The 27,444-nt window shown below is 36.2% G+C and overlaps 1 protein-coding gene across 1 annotated transcript in view; it reads right to left on the bottom strand.

The window, feature by feature from the left end:
• Window positions 1-27,444, bottom strand: part of GBE1 (1,4-alpha-glucan branching enzyme 1) — a 315,992-nt gene that overhangs the window by 230,888 nt on the left and 57,660 nt on the right. Inside the window, exon 2 of the mRNA XM_061431417.1 lies at window positions 18,740-18,909. Coding sequence (XP_061287401.1) covers window positions 18,740-18,909 — 170 coding nt within the window. The remainder of the gene's footprint in view (window positions 1-18,739; window positions 18,910-27,444) is intronic.

Below are 27,444 nucleotides of genomic sequence, written 5' to 3' on the forward strand. Positions count from 1 at the left end.
CACAATTTCATCTGCACTTACTTGCTTTATGGCACTGTATGTAGCAGGCTCTCCCTATATGGCTGATATTGAAGGAGTAAACCAATATAAAGTCTGAAAAAGTAAAAGTGAAAGTCTCACAGTCATGTCCGACTCTGGGCAATCCCATGAACTACGGCCTGCCTGGCTCCTCTGTCCATGGAATTCTCCAGGAAAGAGTACTGGAGTGGGTTGCCATTTCCTTTTCCAGGGGATCTTCCTGACCCAGGGATGGAAACCGGGTCTCCTGCATTGCAGGCAGATTCTTTACCAACTGAGTCACTAGGGGAGCCCTAGTGCAAGTATCGGAGAAGGCAATGGCACCCCACTCCAGTACTCTTGTCTGGAAAATCCCATGGATGGAGGAGCCTGGTGGTCTGCAGTCCATGGGGTCGCTAAGAGTCGGACACGACTGAAGTGACTTAGCGGCGGCAGCAGCAGCAGTGCAAGTATAGATGAGGATAATCCATTTGCTTGCAACAGTGGATTCTTATTTTCGGTATGCCTAACATGACCATGTTTTTTTCACTAAACCTCTGAGAGTAAATGAATCTTGATCTTCATTGAGAAAAGATTAACACTTCTACAAGCTGTAATTACCTTCTGGGTAATGATGGTATATTTATGGAGATTTTAGTTTGTGATTACCTCACCCTGTGGAGAGGAGGAAAAAAAAGAACAAATAGGGACCATTTTCTATAGCAAGCTTTCCTTTAAAAAGGAAATGAAAGTTGTAGTGACTAGATTTACCTTTACTTTGATTTTAACATGAACGATTAATCTGAGATACTTTCCAGAGATACTTTTATGCTAGTCAGCATGACCTAGCCATTAAAAAAAGAAAAGTCATAATTGCCAAGAGGGATAAAGCTATAAAGTACTTAAGGTTATATTACCACTCAAGGAGTAGCTCTTAGGACAAAATAAACCAGTGGAAGATAAAACGCCTCTTCTAACTTAGTAAACCTTAGAGAAAAAGGATCAGCTATTGTTGAATGACGGACAGGAGACACAGGCTGATGCAGCAACTGGTATCAACTCTGTCCCTGGGCTCTACTCATCTGGGTTTTCTCAAGCAGGAGAAACTTCATAGCCCAAAACACAGCCCCAAACCTCAGCATTTGCCTAGAAAAAAGGACCCCTATGTCTTAAAACTAGAAAATGCAGTTTTCTCTATTTAACCTCGAGCCAATTCTGCAGTACAGCTTGCAAGTCTAGCTAACACGTGTACTGTATTTTTTTTTCTTTTAATTTATGCTTGCTTTTCTACTTTGACAACTTCATTCTTCATATACTTAACTTCTAGAAAAGTAGTGCCCATCAGACAGAATTATACTGAATAAATGAGATAACAACCCACTACATGATGATACTGAGACACTAGGAAACACAGTTTCTAAGGATTGAGAAGCTTTGTGACGAGATGTTAGAAAAGTTCAGGAGGCAGAACCTACTTTTGTTCTCAGATTTTAGTTTGGTTTGATAGCTTGCTTACTTTTTCCACTGGGAGAAAAGTAAACCATACTCGGATCCAATATACCAAGTTATTAAATTCTTTCAGAAACTTTCTTTATATGTTCGCTGTAATAGTTCAATTAAAATGTACCTTTTTGGGGCTAAACTTTATAAAGAATCCCTATTAAAGGCAAGCCTTGAATACAAGTTAAATACAAACTAACTATAAATTTAATTTAAGATTTTAAACCTATTTCTAACTTAAAGAAAGGTTAAAGCAATCTACTTTTAATTAAATATATCTATGGCAACTTAATTCCAAATCTTAAGGTTCTGCAACCCAATTTCTCATGATAAGAATATTACTAAAACTCATCTGCATTGAATGACAATCTTCCATTCCTCTCGGCTCTCTGAATCCATTATCTCTCTCATGGGAATGAATGCTTTGCTATGACTGATGATGAATAAGATATATAGGACAAATGATGCACTTTTTCATTTAAAAGACTAAAAAGGAAATTCACTTTAGTCTCCTTTCTGCCTAGTTTCATTAAAATCTAAATACAGCTATTCTAAGGGATTTTTTTCCTAGCTCAGTTCAGTTTGACAAAAAAGTGCTCATGTATCATTTAAATCAATTACAGATTCTCTATAAATATACCTCAGAAGTTTCATTTTGACACTTTTTGGTTTAAAAATAAACCAAAAAATGTCACCAAATAAGCAATCAGAAAATACTTTTCAAAAAAGTACTGTGAAAAAGTATATTGGTTATAATTATCACTAAATTATATCCTAAGAGTTGTTTCAACTTTAGATAGTATTTAAGAAAATATCTCTATATAATTCCTTTATTTTGTAAAATATCTTTATATTTTATAAATATATCTTTATTTTCTACCTAAAAAAGCATACAGGAATGGCCACAATACTTAGAAGAACATCAGATCCACAGTTTAATTACTACATGAGCTTAGGCAATCACAGTCAGTTAAGAGAAGACCATCCATTTCCCTTGCTAGATGAGAATTACTGCCCTTCTTTATCTAAATTTCCATGACTTAACACAGCATCTGGCACATAGAAAGTGTTCAATAAGTACTGCTACCTAAGCAGGAGGGCTGAAAGAGAAGTTCTTGAATTTAAACTGCAGATTTTCACGTGCTCTGCCAACATGAAGGCCTCTAACAGATATTGGAAGCGAACCTACTTTCTAAAAAAAATCACCATATGCCGATGCACAACAGTATATTTAGTGAATTCGTACATTATTAGGGAAATATTACAGCTTTAACAGAGTAAACACCTTACTTTAAGACTATATTCTATTACTCAGGGGGGAATAAAAGAAAAACTTTTACTTTACTAGAGTTTAGACGTATTGGTAATCACACACATTGTTTTATGATATTTCAGCAACCTCTGATAAATTGCAACAAAGTTAATTTCTTGCTTTAAATAAAGTTCCATCATCTTGTCCCTAAACACCCAGACCCTTCTGTAAATCTGAAACTCTTCCACTTTTTAATATTAGGTACTAGCCTTGCTTAGAATTAATACGATCAAAAATATATCCAAGGAAAAGGACTGGAGGGAGAAAATGAAGAAGAGGGAAAGAAGGAGGGAGGGAAAAAATGAAGGGGAGGGAGCAAGGAAAGAAGAAACAGTGTACCAAAAATGTTTTCTTCTTCTTCAAATAAAAATGTATATAATACACTGATGTGCAATTTAAGGAAGTTTGGCGTCACTCAGAAGAAAACAGAATGAAAAAAAAATGCCTCTAGTGCTTTGGGTATCTCTAAATCATGTGAAGAGAAACCTGATAGCTGTTCTGGTTATTCCTCGTTTCTCTGCTAGCTCCACCTTAAAATCCTTCTGAGTTTCTCAGATCTGCTCTTTGAGACCCTGGAGGTTGACTTCAGTAGACAGCAATCCAGGACTCCTCTGCCCTTCAGCTTTAGGCTGGTACTGGCCAACGGCAGATGCTGGTATACGAGAAATCATGAGATATTAGCATCCACGTCCATCCCTGCCTTTTTCTAGCCACAGAATCTGAACCTGGGCACCTCTTTGGAAGCTTCAGCTCTACCTATGCTACAGCAACCATTCCCTCCTCTCCCATACCTACACACAAAGGTAGAAGCAAGAGCTTATAATCCTGATTGTTCCCTTAACTCTCATCAGCCTTCTATAAAGAGGCCTTCATAAAACTATCTTCAGTGAGACCCCTGGGTGTGCATCTGTATCCTGTTGCTCCCTGACTAATACAAAGGTAAAAGTCTTATAACTCTCAAGAAAAACTCTTCAACAGAATCAAGTCTGCAAATCACTACCACCTAATGATGACACTCATATTAACTGGAGCTAAGCACACTGAGCAATCAACTGAAAATAAAGAAAGCAACTTAGACCTGGGGTTAAAAACAAACAAGCAAACAAATTCCTATAAAGTACTCAGAACTGTCAATCTGCACATGGTTCATTCACCTTCGGTCCTGATGGAGCTCTCTTCTCACTTACTTTCCATTTAATGGGATGAACATTTTCGTCCCATAAAGCAATACATCAGCCTGGCCTGTTTCATCAATTGGCAAGTATATCATAAACATTTATCACTATAAAGATATAATTCACTTACATTTTAAAGACCAATTTTTTATTTAAAATGGTTACTCAAATAAGGACAGTCTTTTTAGAAAATCTTCCAAAATTGTCACTATTATTTTTACAAAAACATTGTAAGCACCAAGTATTTAGTGATGCTTCTATAGGTTAATTAAAAAAAGTTAAAAGCTAATGAATGGTTCTTCAGTTCAGTCAGTTCAGTCGCTCAGTCGTGTCTGACTCTTTGCGACCCCATGAATCGCAGCACGCCAGGCCTCCCTGTCCATCACCAACTCCCGGAGTTCACTCAAATTCACGTCTATTGAGTCCGTGATGCCATCCAGCCATCTCATCCTCTGTCGTCCCCTTTTCCTCCTGCCCCCAATCCCTCCCAGCATCAGAGTCTTTTCCAATGAGTCCACTCTTCACATGAGGTGGCCAAAGTACTGGAGTTTCAGCTTTAGCATCATTCCTTCCAAAGAACACCCAGGACTGATCTCCTTTAGAATGGACTGGTTGGATCCCCTTGCAGTCCATAGGACTCTCAAGAGTCTTCTCCAACACCACAGTTCAAAAGCGTCAATTCTTCGGCGCTCAGCTTTCTTCACAGTCCACCATAATAAATGTTGTTCATTGCAGAGCCAACTAGAAAACTAGGACTGTTCACAGTTCAATAACATGACCCTGGACCATTAGTCCAAACAGGCTGCCATAACAAAATATCACCAACTGGATGGTTTAAACAACAGACATCTATTTCTCACAGTTTTGGAGGCTTGGAAGTCCAGGATCAAGGTGCCAGAAGATCTGATTCCTGGTGAAGACCCTCTTCCTGGCTTGCAGACTGTCATTGTGTCCTCATGTGATAGCATGATCTCTCTTCCTCTTTTTTAGGGATATTAATCCCATCACAGGGTTTTCATGACCTCTTCTAAGCCTAATTACTTCCTGAAGACCTCATCTCTAGATACATGGGGTGGAGGGGTGGGTAGCACTTCAACATATCCATTGGAGGTGGGGGTAGGACATAAACATTCAGTCTTTGCCAGCCACCTAAAGGAAATGCTTTCCAGTATCATGTGTAAACTGAGCCCTACTTTTTTCTTCTACAGAAAACCTTTATTCATGTCCAAAACTCTAAGGTCCCATTTTGCCATTTTCCTTCCAGAAAACTCCTCCCAGGAAATTTCTTCATGGGACTTCTCTTTCCACTCTCTTCTTAGTTGCTCTCTATGGCCATTCCACATTTTGCACTTTACTCTCTCCTGAGATTGACCAACTGATGGGCATGCCACATATTCCTCTTGCTTGGCTGGCATCCATACATGACCTCCTTAGGAAGAATGCTTTGGATGCATTCAAAAAGAATGAATTACCATGCTCCTGCATTCTTAAATATCTGAAAATATCTGTCTAGACATCTAACTGATAAATTGGACAGGGAGTAGGAATCAAATTTCCTTCACCCAATAAATCTGAAATAATCATTTCATTGTTCTCTACCCTCCCCTGTAAACTGATGAGCCTGCCTGATTCTTTACAGGAAGAATGTGTTCTTGTTTCCTTTCAAAAGATTCTCTTAAAAAAAAAAATGGGGTTGCTGCTTTGGGTGCACCATATCTACTACATGCAAGGAAAAGACAGGATGGTTGTGACTACCCCCAACAAGAAAGAGTGGGAAAGCTGAAAAGAAAGGATAAATGATACAATAGCAACCACTAGCTTATAAATGATAAAAGTCTTCAAAATAGCGAAGGTGATATATCATCCACATTAAACTCTACCCCAAGAAACTGTAATACAAAAGGTGTGTTATTCACCCTGAAATTTTATTTTACGAACACCCCCCACAAACTACTCGACTTTAAGTGACACATATACCACACACTGGAGGGGAAAATATCATGATGAAGAAGGAACTGTTCTTCAACAGAGGGAACATCAAAAAGGCTGTTTAAATTAAAACATAACTAATTTGTTACACGGAGAAGGCAATGGAACCCCACTCCAGTACTCTTGCCTGGAAAATCCCATGGATGGAGGAGCCTGGTAGGCTCCAGTCCATGGGGTCACTAAGAGTCGGACACGACTGAGTGTCTTCACTTTCACTTTTCACTTTCATGCATTGGAGGAGGAAATGGCAACCCACTCCAGTGTTCTTGCCTGGAGAATCCCAGGGACGGTGGAGCCTGATGGGCTGCCGTCTATGGGGTTGCACAGAGTCGGACACGACTGAATCGACTTAGCAGAAGTAGCAGCAGCAATTTGTTACAATGCAGGTCAAGAATATAAAAATATCTCTCACTGCTGAGTTTTTGAGAATTCTGAGTAATTTAAATTTTATACTACATACTTCTCTATCATAAAAAGCCACAAAAATTCACAAAGTTGTTAAAATTACCTCCAAAAAAAATTACTCAAAATACTTTAACAGATGCAGGGCCACTGAGCTAAACCATTACAGTGATGCTTTAGAATATCTAAATCACAACATGAAGGGTATTTTCTTCACTTGTGTAACTCAGTAGGCCTAACAGAAGGGAGATACTATTCCAGCGTTGGGGACCCAGAATGGAAATCACAATCCTTATTTCAAGAAGAGGGACTTAGTACAGGGAATTGGTTACATAGTTCAGTTCAGTTCTGTTCAGTCACTCAGTTGTTTCCAACTCTTTGCGACACTGTGGACTGCCGCACGCCAGGACTCCCTGTCCATCATGAACTCCCAGAGTTTACTCAAATTAAGGTCCATTGAGTCTGTGATGCCATCCAACCATCTCATCCTCTGTCATCCAGTTCTCCTCCCATCTTCAATTTTTCCCAGCATCGGAGTATTTTCAAATGAGTCAGTTCTTCACATCAGGTGGCCGAAGTAGTGGAGTTTCAGCTTCAACATCATCCTTCCAAAGACTATTCAGGATTGATTTCCTTTAGGATGGACTGGTTGGATCTCCTTGATGTCCAAAGGACTCACAAAAGTCTTCTTCAACACCATAGTTCAAAAGCATCAATTTTTCATTGCTCACCTTTCTTTATAGTCCAATTCTCACATTCATACATGACTACTGGAAAAACCATTTAAAAAAAAGCTATCTTTGACTAGATGGACCTTCCGTTGGCAAAGTAATGTCTCTCCTTTTTAATAAGCTGTCTAGGTTAGACATAACATTTCTTCCAAATCTTTTAATTTTCTGGCTGCAATCACCATCTGCAGTGATTTTAGAGCCAAAAAAATAAATAAATAAAGTCTGACACTGTTTCCACTGTTTCTCTATCTATTTCCTATGAAGTGATGGGACCAGATGCTATGATCTTAGTTTTCTGAATGTTGAGCTTTAACCCAACTTTTTAATTCTCCTCTTTCCCTTCTCTTCACTTTCTGCCATAAGTGTGGTGTCATCTGCATATCTGAGGTTATCAATATTTCTCCCAGCAATCTTGATTCCAGCTTTTGCTTCACTCAGCCTAGCATTTCTTATGATATGCTCTGCATATAAGTTATGTAAGCAGGTTGACAATATACAGCCTTGACATACTCCTTTCCGTATTTGGAACCAGTCTGTTGTTCCATGTCCAATTCTAAGTGTTGCTTCTTGACCTGCATATAGATTTCTCAGGAGGCAGGTCAGGTATTCTGGTATTCCCATCTCTTTCAGAATTTTCCACAGTTTATTGTGATCCAAACAGTCAAAGGCTTTGACATAGTCAATAAAGCAGAAGTAGATGTTTTTCTGGAACTTTCTTGCTTTTTCAGTGATCCAACGGGTGTTGGCAATTTGATCTCTGGTTCCTCTGCCTTTTCTAAATCCAGTTTGAACATCTGGAATTTCACGGTTCACATACTGTTGAAGTCTGGCTTGGAGAATTTTGAGCATTACTTTGCTAGTGTGTGAGATAAGTGCAATTGTGCGGTAGTTTGAGCATTATTTGGCATTGCTTTTTTTGGGACTGGAGTGAAAACTGAACTTTTCCAGTCCTGTGACCACTGCTGAGTTTTCCAAATTTGCTGGCATATTGAGTACAGCACTTTCACAGCATCATCTTTCAGGATTTGGAATAGCTCAACTGGAATTCCATCACCTCCACTAGCTTTGTTCGTAGTGATGCTTCCTAAGGCCCACTTGACTTCACATTCCAGGATGTCTGGCTCTAGCTGAGTGATCACACTATCATGGTTATCTGGGTCATGAAGATCTTTTTGCATAGTTCTTCTGTGTATCCTTGTCACCTCTTCTTAATATCTTCTGCTTCTATTAGGTCCTTACCATTTCTGTCCTTTATTGTACCCATCTTTGTGTGAAATTTTCCCTTGATATCTCTAATTTTCTTGAAGAAATCTCTAGTCTTTCCCATTCTATTGTTTTCCTCTATTTCCTTGCACTGATCACTGAGGAAGGCTGTCTTATCTCTCCTTGTTATTCTTTGGAACTCTGCATTCAAATGGGTATATCTTTCCTTTTCTCCTATAACCTATGGTTACACAGGTCATAGTGAAAAAAGAATTCAAGTGGAGGACAATTATGTAATTATTGTCCTCCACTTGATTAGCAATAATAGGAATCTGGTAATTTCCCTAAGGAAGAGGAAGAATTTACTGGAATCCAGAAGCCAGGGCCATCTAGCAGAAGCTGGAAACAAGGCAAGCTTTCCCAGTATGAACTGAGCTCATTGAAAGATAAGCAACAAGAACAAAAACACACCTGCCCCAGGAGACAAGGTCAGCCACACTTTAGACAGAGGGTGTGTGAGGGAAGAAGGGAAAGTTCCCTGGCTTCTCCCTCAACCTGCCCTCATGTTTCGCCTCCGACTAAAGCAACTCAACAGAAGCAGAGTTCATGGGAGTTGGGGAAATGTGATGCAGAGTAGAAAAGGGCAGGTGCAAGGATCCTCGGGCAAACAAACAAATGACTAGCGCAGCCAAATAGCTGAACTGGTAAGAATATTGGCTTACCAAAGCAACCCAGATCACTGAAAGCACATAAAAATGTGTACATAAATGGCTCAGTGGTAAACAATCTGCCTACAATGCAAAAGCTGCAAGAGACACAGGTTTAAGCCTTGGGTAGTTCAAGCCTTGGTAGAAATCCACTCCAGTATTCTTGCCTGGAGAATCCCATGGACAGAGGAGCCTTGTGGGCTATGGTCCATAGGGGTGCAAAGAGTCAGACAAGACCGAAGCAACTTAGCACACACATGTGCAAATGTTCATAAAAGTGTTATTCACAATAACAGCTTTTATTCACAACAGTTAAAAAGTAGAAACAACCCAAATGTCCATCTGTTCAGGAATGGATAAACAAGATGCTGTATATTTACACAGAGAATGTTATCCAGCCATAAAATGGAATGAAGAACTGACTGCTACATTCTACAAAATGAATGATCCTTGAAAGCAGTGTAATAAAAAGTGAAAGAAGCCAGAAACACAAGGCACCATGCTGTATGATTCCATTTATAATGAAATGCCCAGAATAGGCAAATCCATAGATTTAGGGAAGACAGATTAGTGGTTACCAAAAACAGAGGGAGAGAAGAATTGGGACTAAACGCTAACACCTACGAGGTTTCTATTGGGAGTGATGGAAATGTTCTGAAATTAGCAGCAGTGGTTGCACAACACAGTGACTGACGATACTACAAACTACAATTTGAAGTGTACAATTTGAAATGGTCAATGTTATGTGAATTAGATGTCAGCTTTTAAAATGTTAAAATAAGAAAGAAAACAAGTAACTAAGAAGTGAGAGTATAATAATAAGCCTTCAAGATTTAGGTCAAAAGTCATTAGTCTCCATGGTTGCTCGGCAGTGGCTCTGCACCACAGTATCACTACTGAAGGTCACTGATACTTGCTGAGAAAATACGCTATGATTTTCAGGTTCCTAATCTCTAAATAATACATTTGAGGTCCTTCTGCTACTGATTTAGAAGCAAAACTAAGACAGCTAAGTCATTTTTTCAGGAACCCATCATAAGAGGTGGGTCTCTGACAGTCAAAATTAAAATGAATATTTCCACAGTTTCACATGAGGAATTGCACAGCTCCAAAGAAGCAAAAATTTCCTTTCTTTTTTTTCAATCTCTATTCAAGCTTAAAAATCCTTCCAATTTTTTTTAATAACACAATGACAGGGATTGACAATGTAAAGAGTACAACCCAGTATGAGGGAATGAGGAAAAGGATGTGAGGAGAGAGCTACAGATTTCCAAGTCTGGCAATAAAATGGACAAAGCCTCAAGGCTAATCAGTGAATTCCAGCAGACCTGCTTGGGACCACTGTCTGGATAAGCAAAACAAACAGTGCCATAAACCTTTTACAGATTTACTACATTTCCGTTAACTCCCCTACAATACAAAATGATATTCAGTTGTGTTATCTGTGGCATAAGAAAGAAAATCACAACAAATTCAATTGCAGTTGCTTTAAACGTCTATCTTAAGTGACAGCTGCTTCTTAGTGTAATACAATTTGAACTTAAAATGAATAGTTTAGGTGTGATCAAGATACAGAGAATGTTGAAATATGTTATAATCATTCACACTTGGGGCTAGATTTAACTATTTTAAAATAGAACTTCTCTAAGAAAACCTCTAACTTGATAAGAGAATAAGATGAATAATGTTCCTTCTTTGTATAAGTAAATGGTGAGCTTAATAAAGTCACTTTAATGGACAAAATTATGAAAATGTCAAAAGACAAGTGCTGAAGAACAACCATAAACAGAATAATTTTATAGACATTAAGAATGAGTGAAAAACCAAAACTGAAACTTAACAAAAAGTACTGTATTATCCAAACAGCATATACTTTTAACACGATAGTTACAAAAAAGCAACATGAGGCAGAAAATTATTATTTATGTCACATAGTTCAAAATCTACCTTCTAGCATTAACAGCATCCCCCAAAATTCCAGAAAGTAAAGATGCTTCCCTTTAAAAATAATCCCATTAAGCATTATCACAAAACTCTTTAATCCTGCACAACAACCAGGGCCAGAAGTTGGTTCATATATTGAAAATATTGGTTAAATCAGAGAATGATTATATATACTGTAAAAAATTACACATACATAGCAAAAATCATACATATTAAAATGTTTTAAAAGACAAATATAAATATTCACTCCCCTTCTGATATAAATTACAGCTATTTCTTTAAGTTTAGGTCCTTTGATTAGGATTTTGTATCATATGAACCTATACTTACAATGCAATGCTTATAATTTTTAATTTCCTTTGGATTAAAATAGAATGAAAACTAAAAGGTACATGCAATACAATTGGCATATGAAATCATCAGATTTATATCATTTTTTGCAATTCACTGTGCATGCTTAATTCACAGTAACTTTCTAACTTGTCCTTACTGAGATTTTTCCCAGTACTTGATAATTTTCTTCACTGTCACACTCACAGTTCATCACTTTACATAATATTATATTACAGAATTCTAATGAAAAGAATAGGCATTCACAGGATTTGAGGCAGATGGGAAACTGGCTCATTATAAGCACACAAAGCAACTGGCAAGAGCAGAAGTACACACATGAAGTAGATCCTTAGTCTACTCCCCATGCACGTTCAGCATCCTATGGGAAACAGGCAATATCACTTACAGTGAGCATATCAAGCAGAAATAAAGTCTAAGAAGTAGATAATGATTAAGTAAATCTCCACTGTACATCTATTCCACTGAAAATGTACAATTCATCAGTGAACACAGATAAAAGCGATGGGAGACTCAACATCAGACTAGTGAGCTAGAGAACATTCTGACAACTTTCTACAAAAATGCCTATTAGCTAATTAGCTATTTTAAGTTCACATACATCAAAGAGTTTATTTTTCAGCATTGGTGCTGATTTAGTTAACAGTCCTAAAGCCTTCTACCTCTGCCTTGTAACTTGCCACTCAGTCACCAAAATAAACAGTATCGAGTTCCCCAGACTACTTTGGAAATTCACTTTCTAGAAACTTGTTGTGTGAGTGCTCAGTCATTCTGTCACGTCCAACTCTTTGCAACCCTGTGGACTGTAGCCCAACAGGCTCCTCTGTCCATGGGATTTTCCAGGCAAGACTACTGGAGTGGGTTGCCATTTCCTTCTCCAGGGGATCTTCCAGACCCAGGACTTGAACCCACATCTCTTGTGTCTCCTGCATTGGCAGGCAGATTCTTTACCACTATACCACCTGGGAAGCCTTCTAGAAACATCACCATTTCCAATAAGCCAAACTGAAGGAAGCTAACTAACAAAAATGCATTGAGAGAGGACCCATGGGGAGTGGAAAATGTCTACACTGCAAAAGACTCTTTGAAGTTGCATCTGAATCCTAAGGTCAGTAGACATTTCAAAGAAAACGTCTTTTAACAATCTCTGTTGGAGCATTACCCTACCTGGCACCCTCTGCTCCTACAGGAAAGACTCTAAGATATCAAAAACTCTGGCAGATTAACACTTTATATTTTGAACATTGTTATTTGCCAGGGGGGTCATTTATGTTATTATTCCTTACTTTATATAAGTCTCCACAAAATCAAATTCTGCTTCCAGGATCACTGATATAAGGCTTAGCCAAATTATTTGGTTAATGAAATGGAAGTGAGACCACATTAGCCACTTTTGAACTGAAGCTTTTAGAGCCATGACAGGTTCCCTCCACTGCTCTTTTTCTCTGTCACCAGATTGGCACATCTCACACAGGGGCTGCTCCATCACCCTGGATGCTGGAAAGAATGTGACACTTGGGACAGAGCCATAGCTGACAATTGCAGCCAACATGAGCAAGAAATAGACTGTGTTACTGTAGGCAATTAAAACAGTGGCGTTTTTTTGTAACAAGCCATACCACAGAGAAAGTGAACACAACCACCACAGATTTAGCTGAAGAAAGAGAATACAAAGGAGGTTGACATCAGAACTCTACCTTCCAACCAGAAAGGACTTCTAAACCAAAAAAAATAATAATCACTATTTTTCAGATCAACGTTTTTCAAACTATTAATATCTATGATGATAGGCCAGTTACCTTTCCTTTTTCAAATTTCCAATCTATTCCAGACCAATATATAAAGTATTAAAAATGAATTATTAGAAAATTGAAAGAAGACTTTCAAAATTTAAGCCCCAGTATTTGTATTATCATTATTAGATTCAACAGAAATAAAATTCATCTGTCAAACTGCTATTAGGTTTCTAAATGTGTACTCCCAATTTCTGAGAATATATTACTGTAAACCAATTACAGGACACAGAACCACACTGCTCCACAGAGCACACTTTGAGGAGCACTGTTTCAGAGCATGTGAAATTAAGAAATATAAATGCTTTTGTGATGATATAAATTTCTTGGTACTTGTATAAGTGGAAATTAAATTGTAGACAAATTTTGCCCAGAAAATAAGTAAAAATTTTCTTTATTATCTTTCCCACTCTGCAAAAATATCTGTGGTTCTTTTTTTCTATAGGCATAAAAATCAGGTATTTTTTTTTCTTTCCCTTTTCTTTTTCAGTCTATCAATGATAGACATTTAGGTTATTTGAAAAGTGCCTAGCTCCAAGACTTAGTAATTTTAAATGAAATGTTTTCAGTTATAGCGAATAGGAACCCAATTATTTTATATTGACATATGTAGTTTACTGCCTTTCTCTCTACTTATTATTATCTAGCTACTGGAAAGCAGCTAGTTTTCTTCAATTATTTAGCAACCTGCAATAAACATGATTTAGTTCTAAAATCCCAAGTATATTTTAAATCACATTTAATTTTCTAAAGAATGAATCTTTCCTTTATTAAAGATAATTCAAAGTTTCAGAAACTCATCTCAAGCCATTAAAGTAGCTTCTGTCTGGCTCAGAAATACTTTTTGGGTGGTAAGATTCCAATCTTGATGAATGTCATTATATATACACTGTCCTGGGTGGCTGCAGCAGCTGCTAGCTGCTTAAAAAAGCTAGTTAAAAGAAAAAAAAAAAAGACTAAAAGGAAAAGAAATGATTGTTTCATTTTCTCTCAAATGAAGAAAAATATGTGTAATATATTTAAAGTGAAGGTGCTTTCCAAGTCTTAAAAATGTGGATGGCAAAAGCCAGAGCTACTTCAGTTTGGGCAACACTGAGACTATATCAATTGATTTTTGCAAGACCTTTTAAAATTAATAGCATTTTGTAAATAAGAAAAAGAAAGAACTTTTCAAATTAGAGTAATTTTTCCATTAAGATTTCTGTAGCACTAAATGATGTATAAAATGTCTTCACATTTGCAATCTAGTTAGTATCTACAGCAACCCAGTTAGAGAAATAAGAGGAATATCATCGCCTTTATCCCTACTAAGCCAGATGAAGAGCCAAGTTTCGAGAGCTCTACTTGGGTTCAAACTCAAAATGCCATTCTTTTTTTTTTTTCCTCTACACACCAACTCCTGGTAATTCTTTCTTAAAGATCATTTATATTTTACAACAGTAAACATTTGTACCTAAAATATTTTCAGGTCAGTTGGCAAAAAAATATGCTAGAAAAACATAAATTTACCAGCAGTTCTATGAGTACAGAAAAGGACAGTGCAATTTCTACAATGATTAGAAGACGAGAGAGACATCACAATATGCTAACATAATTTGACTACTGGTATAATTTCTTATAATACAGAATTAAAGTCGACAGTCTTTAATTTTCATTTCATCTGAAAAATTATCATTAGTAGATGGTTAATGATTTTAAAAATTGATTCAAGATTTCCTTTTACTATTTTCCTGTTACTGTAAATACAAGTAACAGTCAATTTATGCCTTCATAGAAATGAGGTTTTTATATTGGTTTTTGAAGATATGTTTTACATTATCTTTGGAAGTATAGGGAAGAGGTAGGTACAAAAGCAGTGTTTTAAATTATATATGTATACACTTTCATGATAAAAACATAAGTAAAATTATGTTACTTTTTACATCACTGCTGCTGCTGAAAAAAATAGGTTTATTTTAGGTGATATTTTAAGTATATACATAAAAGTTAAGCTTACTGTTACATTAGATGACAAAGTAAGGAAACAAATTCTTAAAATGATCATGTTATAGTTCAAAGTTATTTCCATAGAATCTTTTGTTTACTGTTGTTTCAATTTAGCTGATAAATATGAAGTTATATGAATACAGTTAAATGCTTTTAAAAACATTTTAATGTCATTACCTAAACACCTACAATAATTTTAATTAATCTTCATTTGCATTTCCTAATTTTAAAAAATCAACTGTAATGTTTTTAGCTAGTTAACACAAATTGTATTTCCACTTCAGTTTAGTACGTTGATACATTGGAAGACTTACTATAAAATCAAACACATTTTTGATGCTGAGAAAAACCTTAACAAAGAAAAATAACTTTCTTCTTACTCAACTCTTCGACACATGAAAAAATAGATTTTTATGTAAATAAGGGAAAAATAAAATAGAGAATTCCTTAATTGTGTTTTTAAAAAGACATGTTTAGTTCAGTAATGTATATTTTCAGCTATGCTGTCAGTATCATCAAAATTCTGTATTATACAAAGTCATATTAAATTTATACTCAGGTGTAACATTCTCTCCCAAAGACATACTATTTTTAAATGCATTATTAATCTAGAATTTTGGCCCTACTGTCAACTTGAAAGTTGCTTTTATTTATTTTTAAGCCAAAGCTCTTCAGTGAGAAAAGTTCAAGATCCCACATATAAGGAGATCCTGAGAGGCTGCACAGATTCTTTACTGTCTGAGCCACCAGGGAAGCACCTCAGGATCTCCTTATATTTGAGATCTTGAACCCAGGGTTTGATTCCTGGGTCAGGAAGGTCCCCTGGAGAAAATGCTAGATATTGGAGCTACCCACTCCATAATCCTTGCCTGGAGAATTCCATGGACAGAGGTTATAGTCCATGGGAATGCAAAGAGTTGGGCATGACTGAGCAATTAAAACTTTTACTTTCTGAGACCATATACATGACCAAAAAAAAAAAAACCTTCGTCTAGATAAGTAGATATAATAGACATTTAAATTTTCCCAACATACTGCTTGTTAATTATTTTAACAGTTAACTATATTCTATCATACTTCCTATCTTCTATCACAGTTTCATTTATATTAGACATTCCTATCTCTCAGGTAAAAATAAAGGTCCACAGATTAAATCTGATATTCTTCCTACCCTTAGAAACTAAATAAATACTGCCTGATTGAAAATAATTGACAAAGTATTGTTTCAAGTACAAGGAGAGATTTTAAATTATGTGACATGTCTTCACAAAGAATAGAATTTTCAAAAATCAAATTAGATTTTTAAAAGTTAAGCTACTTTACACTAAAATAGGAACTAGATAATTTTTAGTGTTCTCTTTACAAGACTATATAAATTATTATACTTTTAATATTTAAGCATTCAAACTCCTTAAAAATTTTGAATACAATTTCCAAACATACACATGGCTCAACTGGATTTACAATGCACAACTATATAGCTACCAAATATAGTTTCATATAGTTTCCCATATTTCTGTATCTCTAAAATCTGTTTAGTGGATTCAATCATAAATATGTTACCAAATGCAAGTACCAAGTTTTAACTGAGAGTCTTCTAGTACTTTTTTTCTTGGTATATGTACATAAATGTACATAAAAATCTAACAAACATTCTCAAGCAATACTTCTCAATAAATGGCAGTAAAAAAAAAAAAAAACTAATAAAATATAATGCCCAAAAGCACCTTGATTAGAGGTTGATGCAAAACAAATCTATTAACAAAAAGCTAGTAGTCAACACAGTCACTCAGAGAAGATGGGGAAATAGTCATGTTTATATACAAGAAAAAATTATAACAATGTTAACAATTTAAGTGAAAAGACTTATAGCTTCAAAATATATTTCATAATAATCACCTGGCCATGTTTATCTGAATCAGCAGATCACATGATCTTTCTTAAAACATTCCCTAAAGTTTTCACTAACTTCTCTAGAAACACAGGAAGCTTATGTCATCTAATTTTGGGAACGACACAAAGAATAACTTACAGTCCTTTGACCTGTTCTTTTCAATAATAGAGCCACTAAACAAAGGTGGCTACTGAGTGCTTAAAATGAACTTAGTGTAACTGAGAAAATAAATTTAAAGTTTTATTTAATTTTAATTACTTTATTAAATGTAAAATTTAAAACTACCACTCAGTTGAGTTGCTAGAACTTTTAACAATGTTTGGAAAAATTTGGGTATGCACTTTAAACTGCAAATTGCATTAAGTCTAAATATAGATCAAGTATTTCCAATGAAAAAATACCCACCAGATTTAGAAGAAGCAATACAAAAGAATGAAAATATCTCACTAACAAATTTTACATTGGCTACATGTTAAAATATATTTTGATATACAGGATTAAATTTTTAAAAACCTATCATTATTAAAATTCGCTCCATTTTTCTCCTTTATTTTTTTAATATTACCATGAAAATTTTTAAATTATATAAATCATGCTCATTATACTTCTATTGGGCAGTGCTGCCTTAGACTATATACATAAAATCAAAAAATTTTTTAAAGTTAGGTTACTTAAGGTATTATTTGCACACAGTAAAACTCACCCTTTTATACGTTTACTTCTATAAATTCTGGCAAATGTATACAATCACGAAACCAACACAATCACAACATAAAATGTTTCCATTACCCCAAAAAATGTCCCCTGTTTCTTATCAACTTGTCAACTCACGCCTCCTACCCCCAAACCCTGACAATTCAGTTTTCTGTCCCTATAGTTTTAATCTTTCCACAACAGGATAGCATATAGACCTCTGAGTCTAGGAAAATCAAAGTTTAAAGACCATACTATACCATGGTGCTAGAGGATTATTATTATTTGATATTTCCTTTCCTTGTATTATGAACATTTTGCCAAGGCTTAGTTTTCCAGTTATTCCATTTTCAAAACTGAGTTTCTTTCCCTGTCACTATTACAGTAATTTATCTATACTTATAGAATAAAACTGAGAAGATTATATATTAGTTATGTACTTACAAGGCTTCTACTAAACTGTAAGCTAGAAGCCTGACTTGTAGAACTACTATACTTAATTGTCTAGTGAAATTAACAGTGCAGATAATAAGGCTGAGAAGATATGTCCCACTGTTATTAAAAAAAAGAAAGGAAAGGGAAAAAACAAAGAATTGACTGATGAAGAAGTTAACCCTCTAATTTAGATGTTTACATTTACTGAGGTCTCAAAAAAAGATTAGAAGATGTAAGAACTATGATGCCAAATAACCAGGAGCAAATGGTAGTAGAGAATGAACCTAAACCAAAATTTTTACCTAAATTGGTATTGGTTTTGTCAGAGCTTGCTAACAAGGTTGAATAAATTGGGAGTACTCTGCCTAACACAATTTTTCTCACAAACTCTGTTATTTCTGGTACATGATTATATAGAATATAAAGTTTTAAAAAATACATGTATCACATCAAATCAGAAATACTTTTAGCACATAAAGGCAAAGACTCAAGAAACTCAATGGGCTCTATCTGAAAAGTAGAATATTTGTAATCAATAATATTCATAAAAGTTAAATATATAACATCTATGTTTTAAGTAAATAAATGAAATGCTACAACTGACTTTAATGGTTCTAAAATACTTACTGAAGTCTCCAGTAAGAAAAACTCCTTCAGCTCCTGGGGCCCATTCTTTGCAGTATAAACCACCATCAGCGCATCTGTGGACGCCAAATGATTCATAACCTCTGGAAAACCTATCAATACCACCTTCATTCTCTCCAATGTCGGTCAAAGTCTGGTTAAACCGCTTATACCTTTGAAAAAGTGCAAAAGAAAGGAAATTGTAAAATCAAATAATCTTCCAGAAAAGCTGCTGTAATTAAATATCTGTTTTACTCTCATTCAGGGAAAAAAAAAAAAAAGATATCATTAAAGAGGAATGATGTGAATAATTTCATTTATTGCTAGAAGTTACCTGGTAAGATATCATTCTTACATCAAACACACTGAACTAATCCAACAAACTTTTTTTTGTAATTTCAAGCATTATGGTATAAAAGAAAACATGATAGTTACGTTATTCCATGAATATTTTAAAATCAGCATTATAGCAACTTCTATGTCAAGACAGTATAATGAAGGAGCATTCCTACATCTATAACTTCTAAAACACTGAAAGAAAATACAGTTAAAAACCAGCAATAAAAATAAAATTACCCTACAGCAGGTCTTGCATACTTTTCCTGTTAAAGGGCAGATAGGAAATATTTTAGTCTTTGCTAGCCATCTGGTTTCTGTCACAATTACTCAACTGTGTCTCTGAAGCATGAAATTGGCCACAGACAATATGTAAATGAATGGGTGTGGCTGTGTTCCAATAACACTTTATTTACAAAAACAGGTGGCAGGGCCAAATTTGGCCTATGGGTTATAGTTTGCCTAGTCTTGCCCTACAGCAACTAACCATGGAAAGAACATTCATCACCTCAAACTATGAAAGCCAGCGGCCATGAGAAGAAACTAAAGATTCCTTTCCAAGCAGGATCAAGAATAATACATGGCTGCTCTTGACCCTCTCCCAGACCCCCAGAGCCCACAGTTAGGACCGGTACACCAAAAATATATTATTACTTGCACTTATTACCCCAAGTCTGGGGAGAAGCAAAGTAGAACAAAACCGGCAAAACTAGAGAAGTGAAGCATGTGGCAGGTATTCTCTGTCAGAAGTGAAAGTTCCAGAACTGTGCAATGAATTGACCAATGCCCATAAACTTCCCTGTGCTTCCCCACACCCTGAGGGGTAATCAATAAAAGTCCCAGAAAGATAGTCATGAATCCAAATAGAGGTATAAAGGAAATACACAAAATATCAGAAGCTAACTAATGAAAAACACCTCAACTGAGGTGAACAGAAAAATAATCTTTATACAAATGTTTCACCCTGTTGTTGCTTAGTTGCTAAGTCAGGTCTGACTCTTTTGCGGCCCCATAGACTGTTGGCACCCACTCCAGTACTCTTGCCTGGCAAATCCCATGGACAGAGGAGCCTAGTAGGCTGCAGTCCATGGGGTCGCTAAAAGTCGGACACGACTGAACAACTTCCCTTTCAACTTTTCACTTTCATGCATTGGAGAAAGAAATGGCAACCCACTCCAGTGTTCTTGCCTGGAGAATCCCAGGGACGGAGGAGCCTGGTGGGTTGCTGTCTATGGGGTCACACAGAGTCAGACACGACTGAAGTGACTTAGCAGCAGCAGCAGACTGTAGCTCGGAGAAGGCAATGGAACCCCACTCCAGTACTCTTGCCTGGCAAATCCCATGGATGGAGGAACCTGGTGGGCTGCAGTCCATGGGGTCACGAAGAGTCGGACACGACTGAGCAACTTCAGTGAAAGTGAACGTCCCTTTTCCTTTCATGCATTGGAGAAGGAAATGGCAATCCACTCCAGTGTTCTTGCCTGGAGAATCCCAGGGACAGGGGAGCCTGGTGGGCTGCCATCCCTAGGGTCACACAGAGTCGAACACGACTGAAATGACTTAGCAGCAGACTGTAGCTTGCCAGGCTCCTCTGTCCAAGGCATTTCCCAGGTAAGAATACAGGTGTTGGTTGCCATTTCCTTCTCCAGGGGATCTTCCCAACCAAGGGATTGAATCTGCATCTCCTGCAGGCGGATTCTTTACCACTGAGCCACCAGGGAAGCCCATTTCACACTGTACTTCAACATAAATAAAAATTAATTCAATCATAATAAAAGCTGAGAGATTATATTAATATGATAGAATAATAGGATGAGAAGTAAAAGGAAACGTCAGACCCAAGGAAATAAAAAGAGTAACAAAATATATCATTAGAAAAATAATAAATTAGAATTGGCAAGGAACTAAGTGTACATGCAACAACAACAACAACAACAACAAATTAGGTAAATGAACAATTGGAACTTGATATGATTAGAAAAAAAGACAAAGAGGACTTCCCTGGTGGTATAGAGGATAGGAATCTGCCTGCCCATGCAGGGAACATGAGTTTGATCCCTAGTCACATTTCAAGAAAGAAATGTGAAAGAGAAAGAAAGCAATGGCTTACCTATTAAGATACTGGAATCTAAGTTTAAAAATTGGACCTCTAAAATAAAAATAACTTCAAAAGGTCAAAGTTATAAATATTAAATTAAAAATAAACAAAACCAGGAGTTCACAGTAAAAGAAATACAAATGGCCATAAAACACATTGAAAAGACACTCAAATTCAATCCTAGATTTCAAAGTTCCATTTTCCACTTAAAGACCACTAAGATGTGATAGTCTGTGCAGACAGAGTACAGGTGCAGGAAAAAGACATTTCCAAATACTCTTTAACAAAATATAAATTAGATAACTATTTGGCATTAGCTAGCTATGAAAATTTCTAAATCACAGTCTTCAACCAAGTAATTCCATTTCTAGAAATTTACCCCTTGAATATATCACACAAGGAAGTAAAAACATCTACATGTACAGTGTAATGTACAGGTAATCATTATGGCATTATTTAAAATACCAAACCATAGAAAATACCTACCTGTTCAACAAGAGAGGCTGGTCAAATTAACTGTGGAACACACAAACAACAAATTACATGAGATTCATTATGAAGAATGAGGTAGAATGAAATGTACTGATATGAAAAGATGTCCCAAGATAGATGGCTTAGGGAAAGAAGTTGCAAAGCAGTTTTCCACAAAACATCTCTTTGTATAAAGAAATATTCATACAGCTACAGATGGCAATGTAGATGGTATTTTCACAGGGCCCCTTTCCCTGCACCAGGGGTTGGATTCCAGTGGGCTGGGGCGAGCAGGGGCCTTAAGTTCCTAGCCCCACCATGCTCTCACATTTACTTCAAAGACAGGAAGAGGTACAGCGCAGAATCTGATCAGTGGAGTGCAAAGCCTATGGGTATGGTAGGTGTGAGTGGAGTATTTCAAATATGACCCCCTTTTGTATTGTCTATACATACCCAACACATACAATACACATGCCCGCCTGTGAGTGCACATCCCCATGGTTTTATGAAAATGCAAATTATATTTACTCTATTACTTGAAACAAATTAACTTTTAATGAAATGATGTAACTCCAGTATCACTGGCAGTCTTTACTCCAGAGGACGCAAACTGAATTACTGACAGGAGCCAGGCAGGTAGCATAAATACGAAGAACTGCTCTCGCATAAGAAACACAAAGAACAGCATGATGATAAAAGAGTAACCAATGAGGCTAGCCTCAGAGTATGGAAAACAAAGTAGAAAGGAGCTCAACTGAGATGGGGAGGACAAAACCCAGGGAAAATTGACAGCATCTGTTTAAAAGCTCTAGCCTATTGTTAGAAAGATTTGCCACATCAAGTAATTATTCAAGAATGAAAAATATTCCAGATTTTTCTATGAATCCTCCCTAATTTAACATCAGTAACTATTTCAAAATACTTTAAATACTGATCTAGGCAAAAGAAAAGGCAGCAGAAGAAAACCTCAGTCTATAGCTCTAATAAGAGATTTGTATGCAAACTCTCTCATACTCTAAATTCTATGAGAAAATGATTTTTACCTCTTAAAGATACCATTCGGCTATAACTCTCAATGCGTGGAAACTCTAATCCATATGAGATGCATAAATAACAACATTTAATGATCAAATGGTATAAAACAATCAACAAAATAAATCTGGATAGAAGTAACAAAACTAGAAGAGAAAAAATAAGTAAATCTGGACTTAGGGTAAAAAAAAAATACATACACATATATTATCATAAAACAAGAAAAATTACTGATTCTTTTTTTTAAAAGCTATCAACTTTTGGAGGGCAAATAAATGTGGCAATAATTTTATTGTCAATGTGGTTATAATATCTTTAAAACACAATTTTAGATTTATTTAAAGTTTAAAAAATAATCCTTCTTAAGACATTTCAAAAGATATATACAAATGTGCCATTTACTGAAAATTGAACAGAAATAGGATTATAGCATGATATTACTTTAACTAAATATCTTGACGTCCTCAAGGTCAGCCCTAAAGCTTCTGATACAGAAATACACATTCCACTTTGAAATCACTGTGGCTCAAAAAAGAAAACGCCTGAGGATATAGCAAGCTCATCATGCCTGTGCCCTCTCCTACTACAGTCGTCTCTCTTAATATTTTGCTATGAATTTATAGGATATTTAAAAACTGGGTCAAATTCTTGGTAACCAAGAACATAAAATGAGTTAGTATTGTAACTAGCATTTTGTACAGATATAAAAATATTATAAGATTTAATATCTTCATTGATGTTTTTAATCCTCTTTGCAGAAAGAAAGAAATAGAGGCACAGATAAATATGAAAGTTGCTCAAGGTCAAGAAGGTAATAAGCAACAGAGATGAGGTATTATTTATCACAAAAGGTATTTTTAAAAAATCAGGAGACGTAATCTCAAATTAAAAGTCACATTTCCTCTTAAAGAAAGCCCCATAACTTTAATTCATAAAGTTATTAATCTTATAATTAAGAGGATCTGATAAGGCTCTAGAAATAAACAGTGTAGGTTCAAATTCTAACTCTGTTACATAGTATATGTAACCTTGAACAAATTACTTAACCTCCCTTTTCCTGAATTTCTTCCCCTGTTAAGTAGGGGAAATCTGATAGTTTATAAGGAATCAAAGAAATGACACCAGGAGTCATCCCCACAGTAACCAGCATATGCTCAATAATTTTAAACTGTAGCTTTTCACCACCTCAGTGAGAAGCACTGCTGTATTATACTTTTTAATTTATAATATCTTAAATTACACCACTTATTTAGATTTAAATATGCATGCTAATTATTAGTAAACATTAAGGACTGTTTCTCCTTAAATTTCCAAAGCATTTAAGAATATTTATATTTTCCTGCTATGAAAAGTTATAAATATAGGCATACTAACACATAACACATACTAGGTACTCCAGATTAATCTGAATGTGTAGATTATAAAAAGTTTGGAAGAAAACTAAGTAAATTGGATAGCCTAGGGGAAAAAAAGTTACTTTAGGGAAGTAGTTAATGCTTAGTTTGGAAAAAAAAAAAAAAAGAAACCAGCTAAAAACCTTTGCTCTTTTGTAAGACATTTCATCTTAGATCCATACTGAAGTTCTAATTTCAGGCAAGGTTGTGAACACTGGAGATATGTCAGAGGAGATGGATCATACCTTATCTGGAAACACCTAAGATGTAGAATTCTTTCTCAAGTGCTTCTGAGTGGGTCTGAAACACAATGAACCCATGGGGGAAGTTCCTTCCATGCTAGCTTAATTCTTTTCAAGATTTTATATAGTCATCTGTTTCCTAAAGGAGATTTGGAATAGAGGCAAGAAAAAGCACAGAAGTAAAAGCTCAACAGGAATTTTTAATAAACTAAAAAAGGGGGAAATAAGGTTAAAGGAGAGGGGAACTGAATATTTTTTTGGAACAAAAAAAAAAAATTGCTTTTTAAATCACCCTTTCAAAAGACTTCAAGGTGACTGGCAGAAATTTTCTTCTTCAAGCACAAAGTACCTGAAATATATAGACTTCTCTATATATTAAATCTGTCAAGTGAAAAGTAGGCATTTGAGACTTTAAAGTGAATAATTTCTGTCCCTCAATCAAGGATAAGTATTCAACAACAACAACAAAAAAAAACCCACAACATATTTCAGTTTAGTTCAGTTCACTTCAGTTCAGTTCATTCGGTCATTTGTGTCCGACTCTTTGCGACTCCATGAATCTCAGCACGCCAAGCCTCCCTGTCCATCACCAATCCCGGAGTTCACTCAAACTCATGTGTATCGAGTCGGTGATGCCATCTAGTCATCTCATCCTCTGTCGTCCCCTTCTCCTCCTGCCCCCAATCCCTACCAGCATCACGGTCTTTTCCAGTGAGTCAACTCTTCGCATGAGGTGGCCAAAGTACTAGAGTTTCAGCTTTAGCATCATTCTTTCCAAAGAACGCCCAGGGCTGATCTCCTTTAGAATGGACTGGTTGGATCTCCTTTCAGTCCAAGGGACTCTTCAGAGTCTTCTCCAACACCACAGTTCAAAAGCATCAATTCTTTGGTGCTCAGCTTTCTTCACAGTCCAACTCTCACATCCATACATGACCACTGGAAAAACCATAGCCTTGAGTAGACAGACCTTTGTTGGCAAAGTAATCTAGGTTGGTCCTAACTTTCCTTGCAAGGAGTAAGCGTCTTTTAATTTCATGGCTGCAGTCACCATCTGCAGTGATTTTGGAGCCCAAAAAAATAAAGTCTGACACTGTTTTCACTGTTTCCCCATCCATTTCCCATGAAGTGATGGGACCAGATGCCATGACCTTCGTTTTCTGAATGTTGAGCTTTAAGCCAACCTTTTCACTCTCCTCTTTCACTTTCATCAAGAGGCTTTTTAGTTCTTCTTCACTGTCTGCCATAAGGGTGGTGTCATCTGCATATCTGAGGTTATTGATATTTCTCCCGGGAATGTTGATTCCAGCTTGTGCTTCTTCCAGCCCAGCATTTCTCATGATGTATTCTGCACATAAGTTAAATAAGCAGGGTGACAATATACAGCCTTGACGTACACCTTTTCCTATTTGGAACCAGTCTGTTGTTGCATGTCCAGTTCTGACTGTTGCTTCCTGACCTGCGTATAGGTTTCTCAAGAGGCAGATCAGGTGGTCTGGTATTCCCATCTCTTTCAGAATTTTCCATAGTTATTGTGATCCACACAGTCAAAGGCTTTGGCATAGTCAATAAAGCAGAAATAGATGCATTACAGGGTAAAAATATTTATTGTATGCCAATAATTGAAGAACCTCTCTTTCATAAGTTAATCAGTCCAAGAGAAGACTGTTCAGCTCAGGACAGGAAAGGGGTAAGATAAGCAAATGCTAACAGAAGAATAAATATAATAGAAAAACTAATGGGATAAAGCAAGATTTAAAAAGGCTCTAAAAAGTGGCTGGCATTTGTGCTATATCTTAAAGGATGAGTAGTATTCTTTAGCAATTAAGGGACAAGACAGAGAAGAGCTTTACACGTGTACAAATTAAGGCGGTCCTTGTGGGCACGAGGACTAGCTTTATGTAGCTGGATAGGAGGAGGCGTAGAAATGTAGAGTTAAATCAAGATGGAAAAGATGACTTTCAGTTATATAATAAATTAAATGAAAAATAAAAACCTTTAAGACTTTAAAGAGGAGATAACTGATACTATCAGAGACAGTCTTTAAAGGGAGCAGTTTGAAGGATGAATTTTAGTAGTCAGAATAATATTAACAAAGTCTTTATTAAACAGACTGAACATTAAAATACCAGAGTCTGTGAACTCTCTTGTTATACTGGTCAATGAAAATAATTTTAAAAGTGACAGTATAGTAGACATGGTTTCTTACTTTTTAATGCTTTCCTTATATTTAAATGTTTATATGTACTAATCAATAAATAAATGTATAAATTTTCAAAATTTCACCTAAAATTTTAGTGACACTTCCAATCTGTAATTTAGCATACACTCCAATCTTAATCTATCAGGAAACAGTAAAAATGGGACCATTTAAATAAAAGTGACAAGTGAGAAGGGGTAAACTCATCCATTTATTCCACAAATATTACTAAGCATCTACTATACATCCAATGCTATGCGAGTCACTGAGAACAGAGATGAAAGACAAAGCCCATGCCTTCAAGACATTCTTTGTTAAGTGTGGGAAATGGTAGAGAGAAAACCAAGGACTGAGAAAGCATTCTGTAAGATGAAGATTTATATTCAGAAGATAGAAGCAGCTAGGCGATAAATACCACAAAGACAGGAAAAATTATCTGTTTCGCACACAGATATACCTGCTGCTGCTGCTAAGTTGCTTCAGTTGTGTCCGACTCTGTGCGACCCCACAGACGGCAGCCCACCAGGCTCCCCCGCCCCTGGGATTCTCCAGGCAAGAATACTGGAGTGGATTGCCATTTCCTTCTCCAATGCATGAAAGTGAAAAGTGAAAGTGAAGTCGCTCAGTCCTGTCCGACTCTTGGCAACCCCATGGACTGTAGCCTACCAGGCTCCTCCATCCATGGGATTTTCCAGGCAAGAGTACTGGAGTGGGTTGCCATTGACCTAGTCATTTAAAATACTAGCACATATTAAGTACTTAGCAAATAAATATTTAATGAGTACCTACTATTTCCCAGACTGTGGTTAGGGAATGGTGATAGGATGGTTAAATTTAGATTTAAAATTAGGATTATTACATCTGAATTTGCAAAAAAAGGTCCGTATAGTCAAAGCTATGGTTTTTCCTGTAGTCATGTATGGATATGAGAGTTGGAC

This window comes from Bos javanicus, chromosome 1, assembly GCF_032452875.1.
Source record: "Bos javanicus breed banteng chromosome 1, ARS-OSU_banteng_1.0, whole genome shotgun sequence".
Taxonomy (NCBI): domain Eukaryota; kingdom Metazoa; phylum Chordata; class Mammalia; order Artiodactyla; family Bovidae; genus Bos; species Bos javanicus.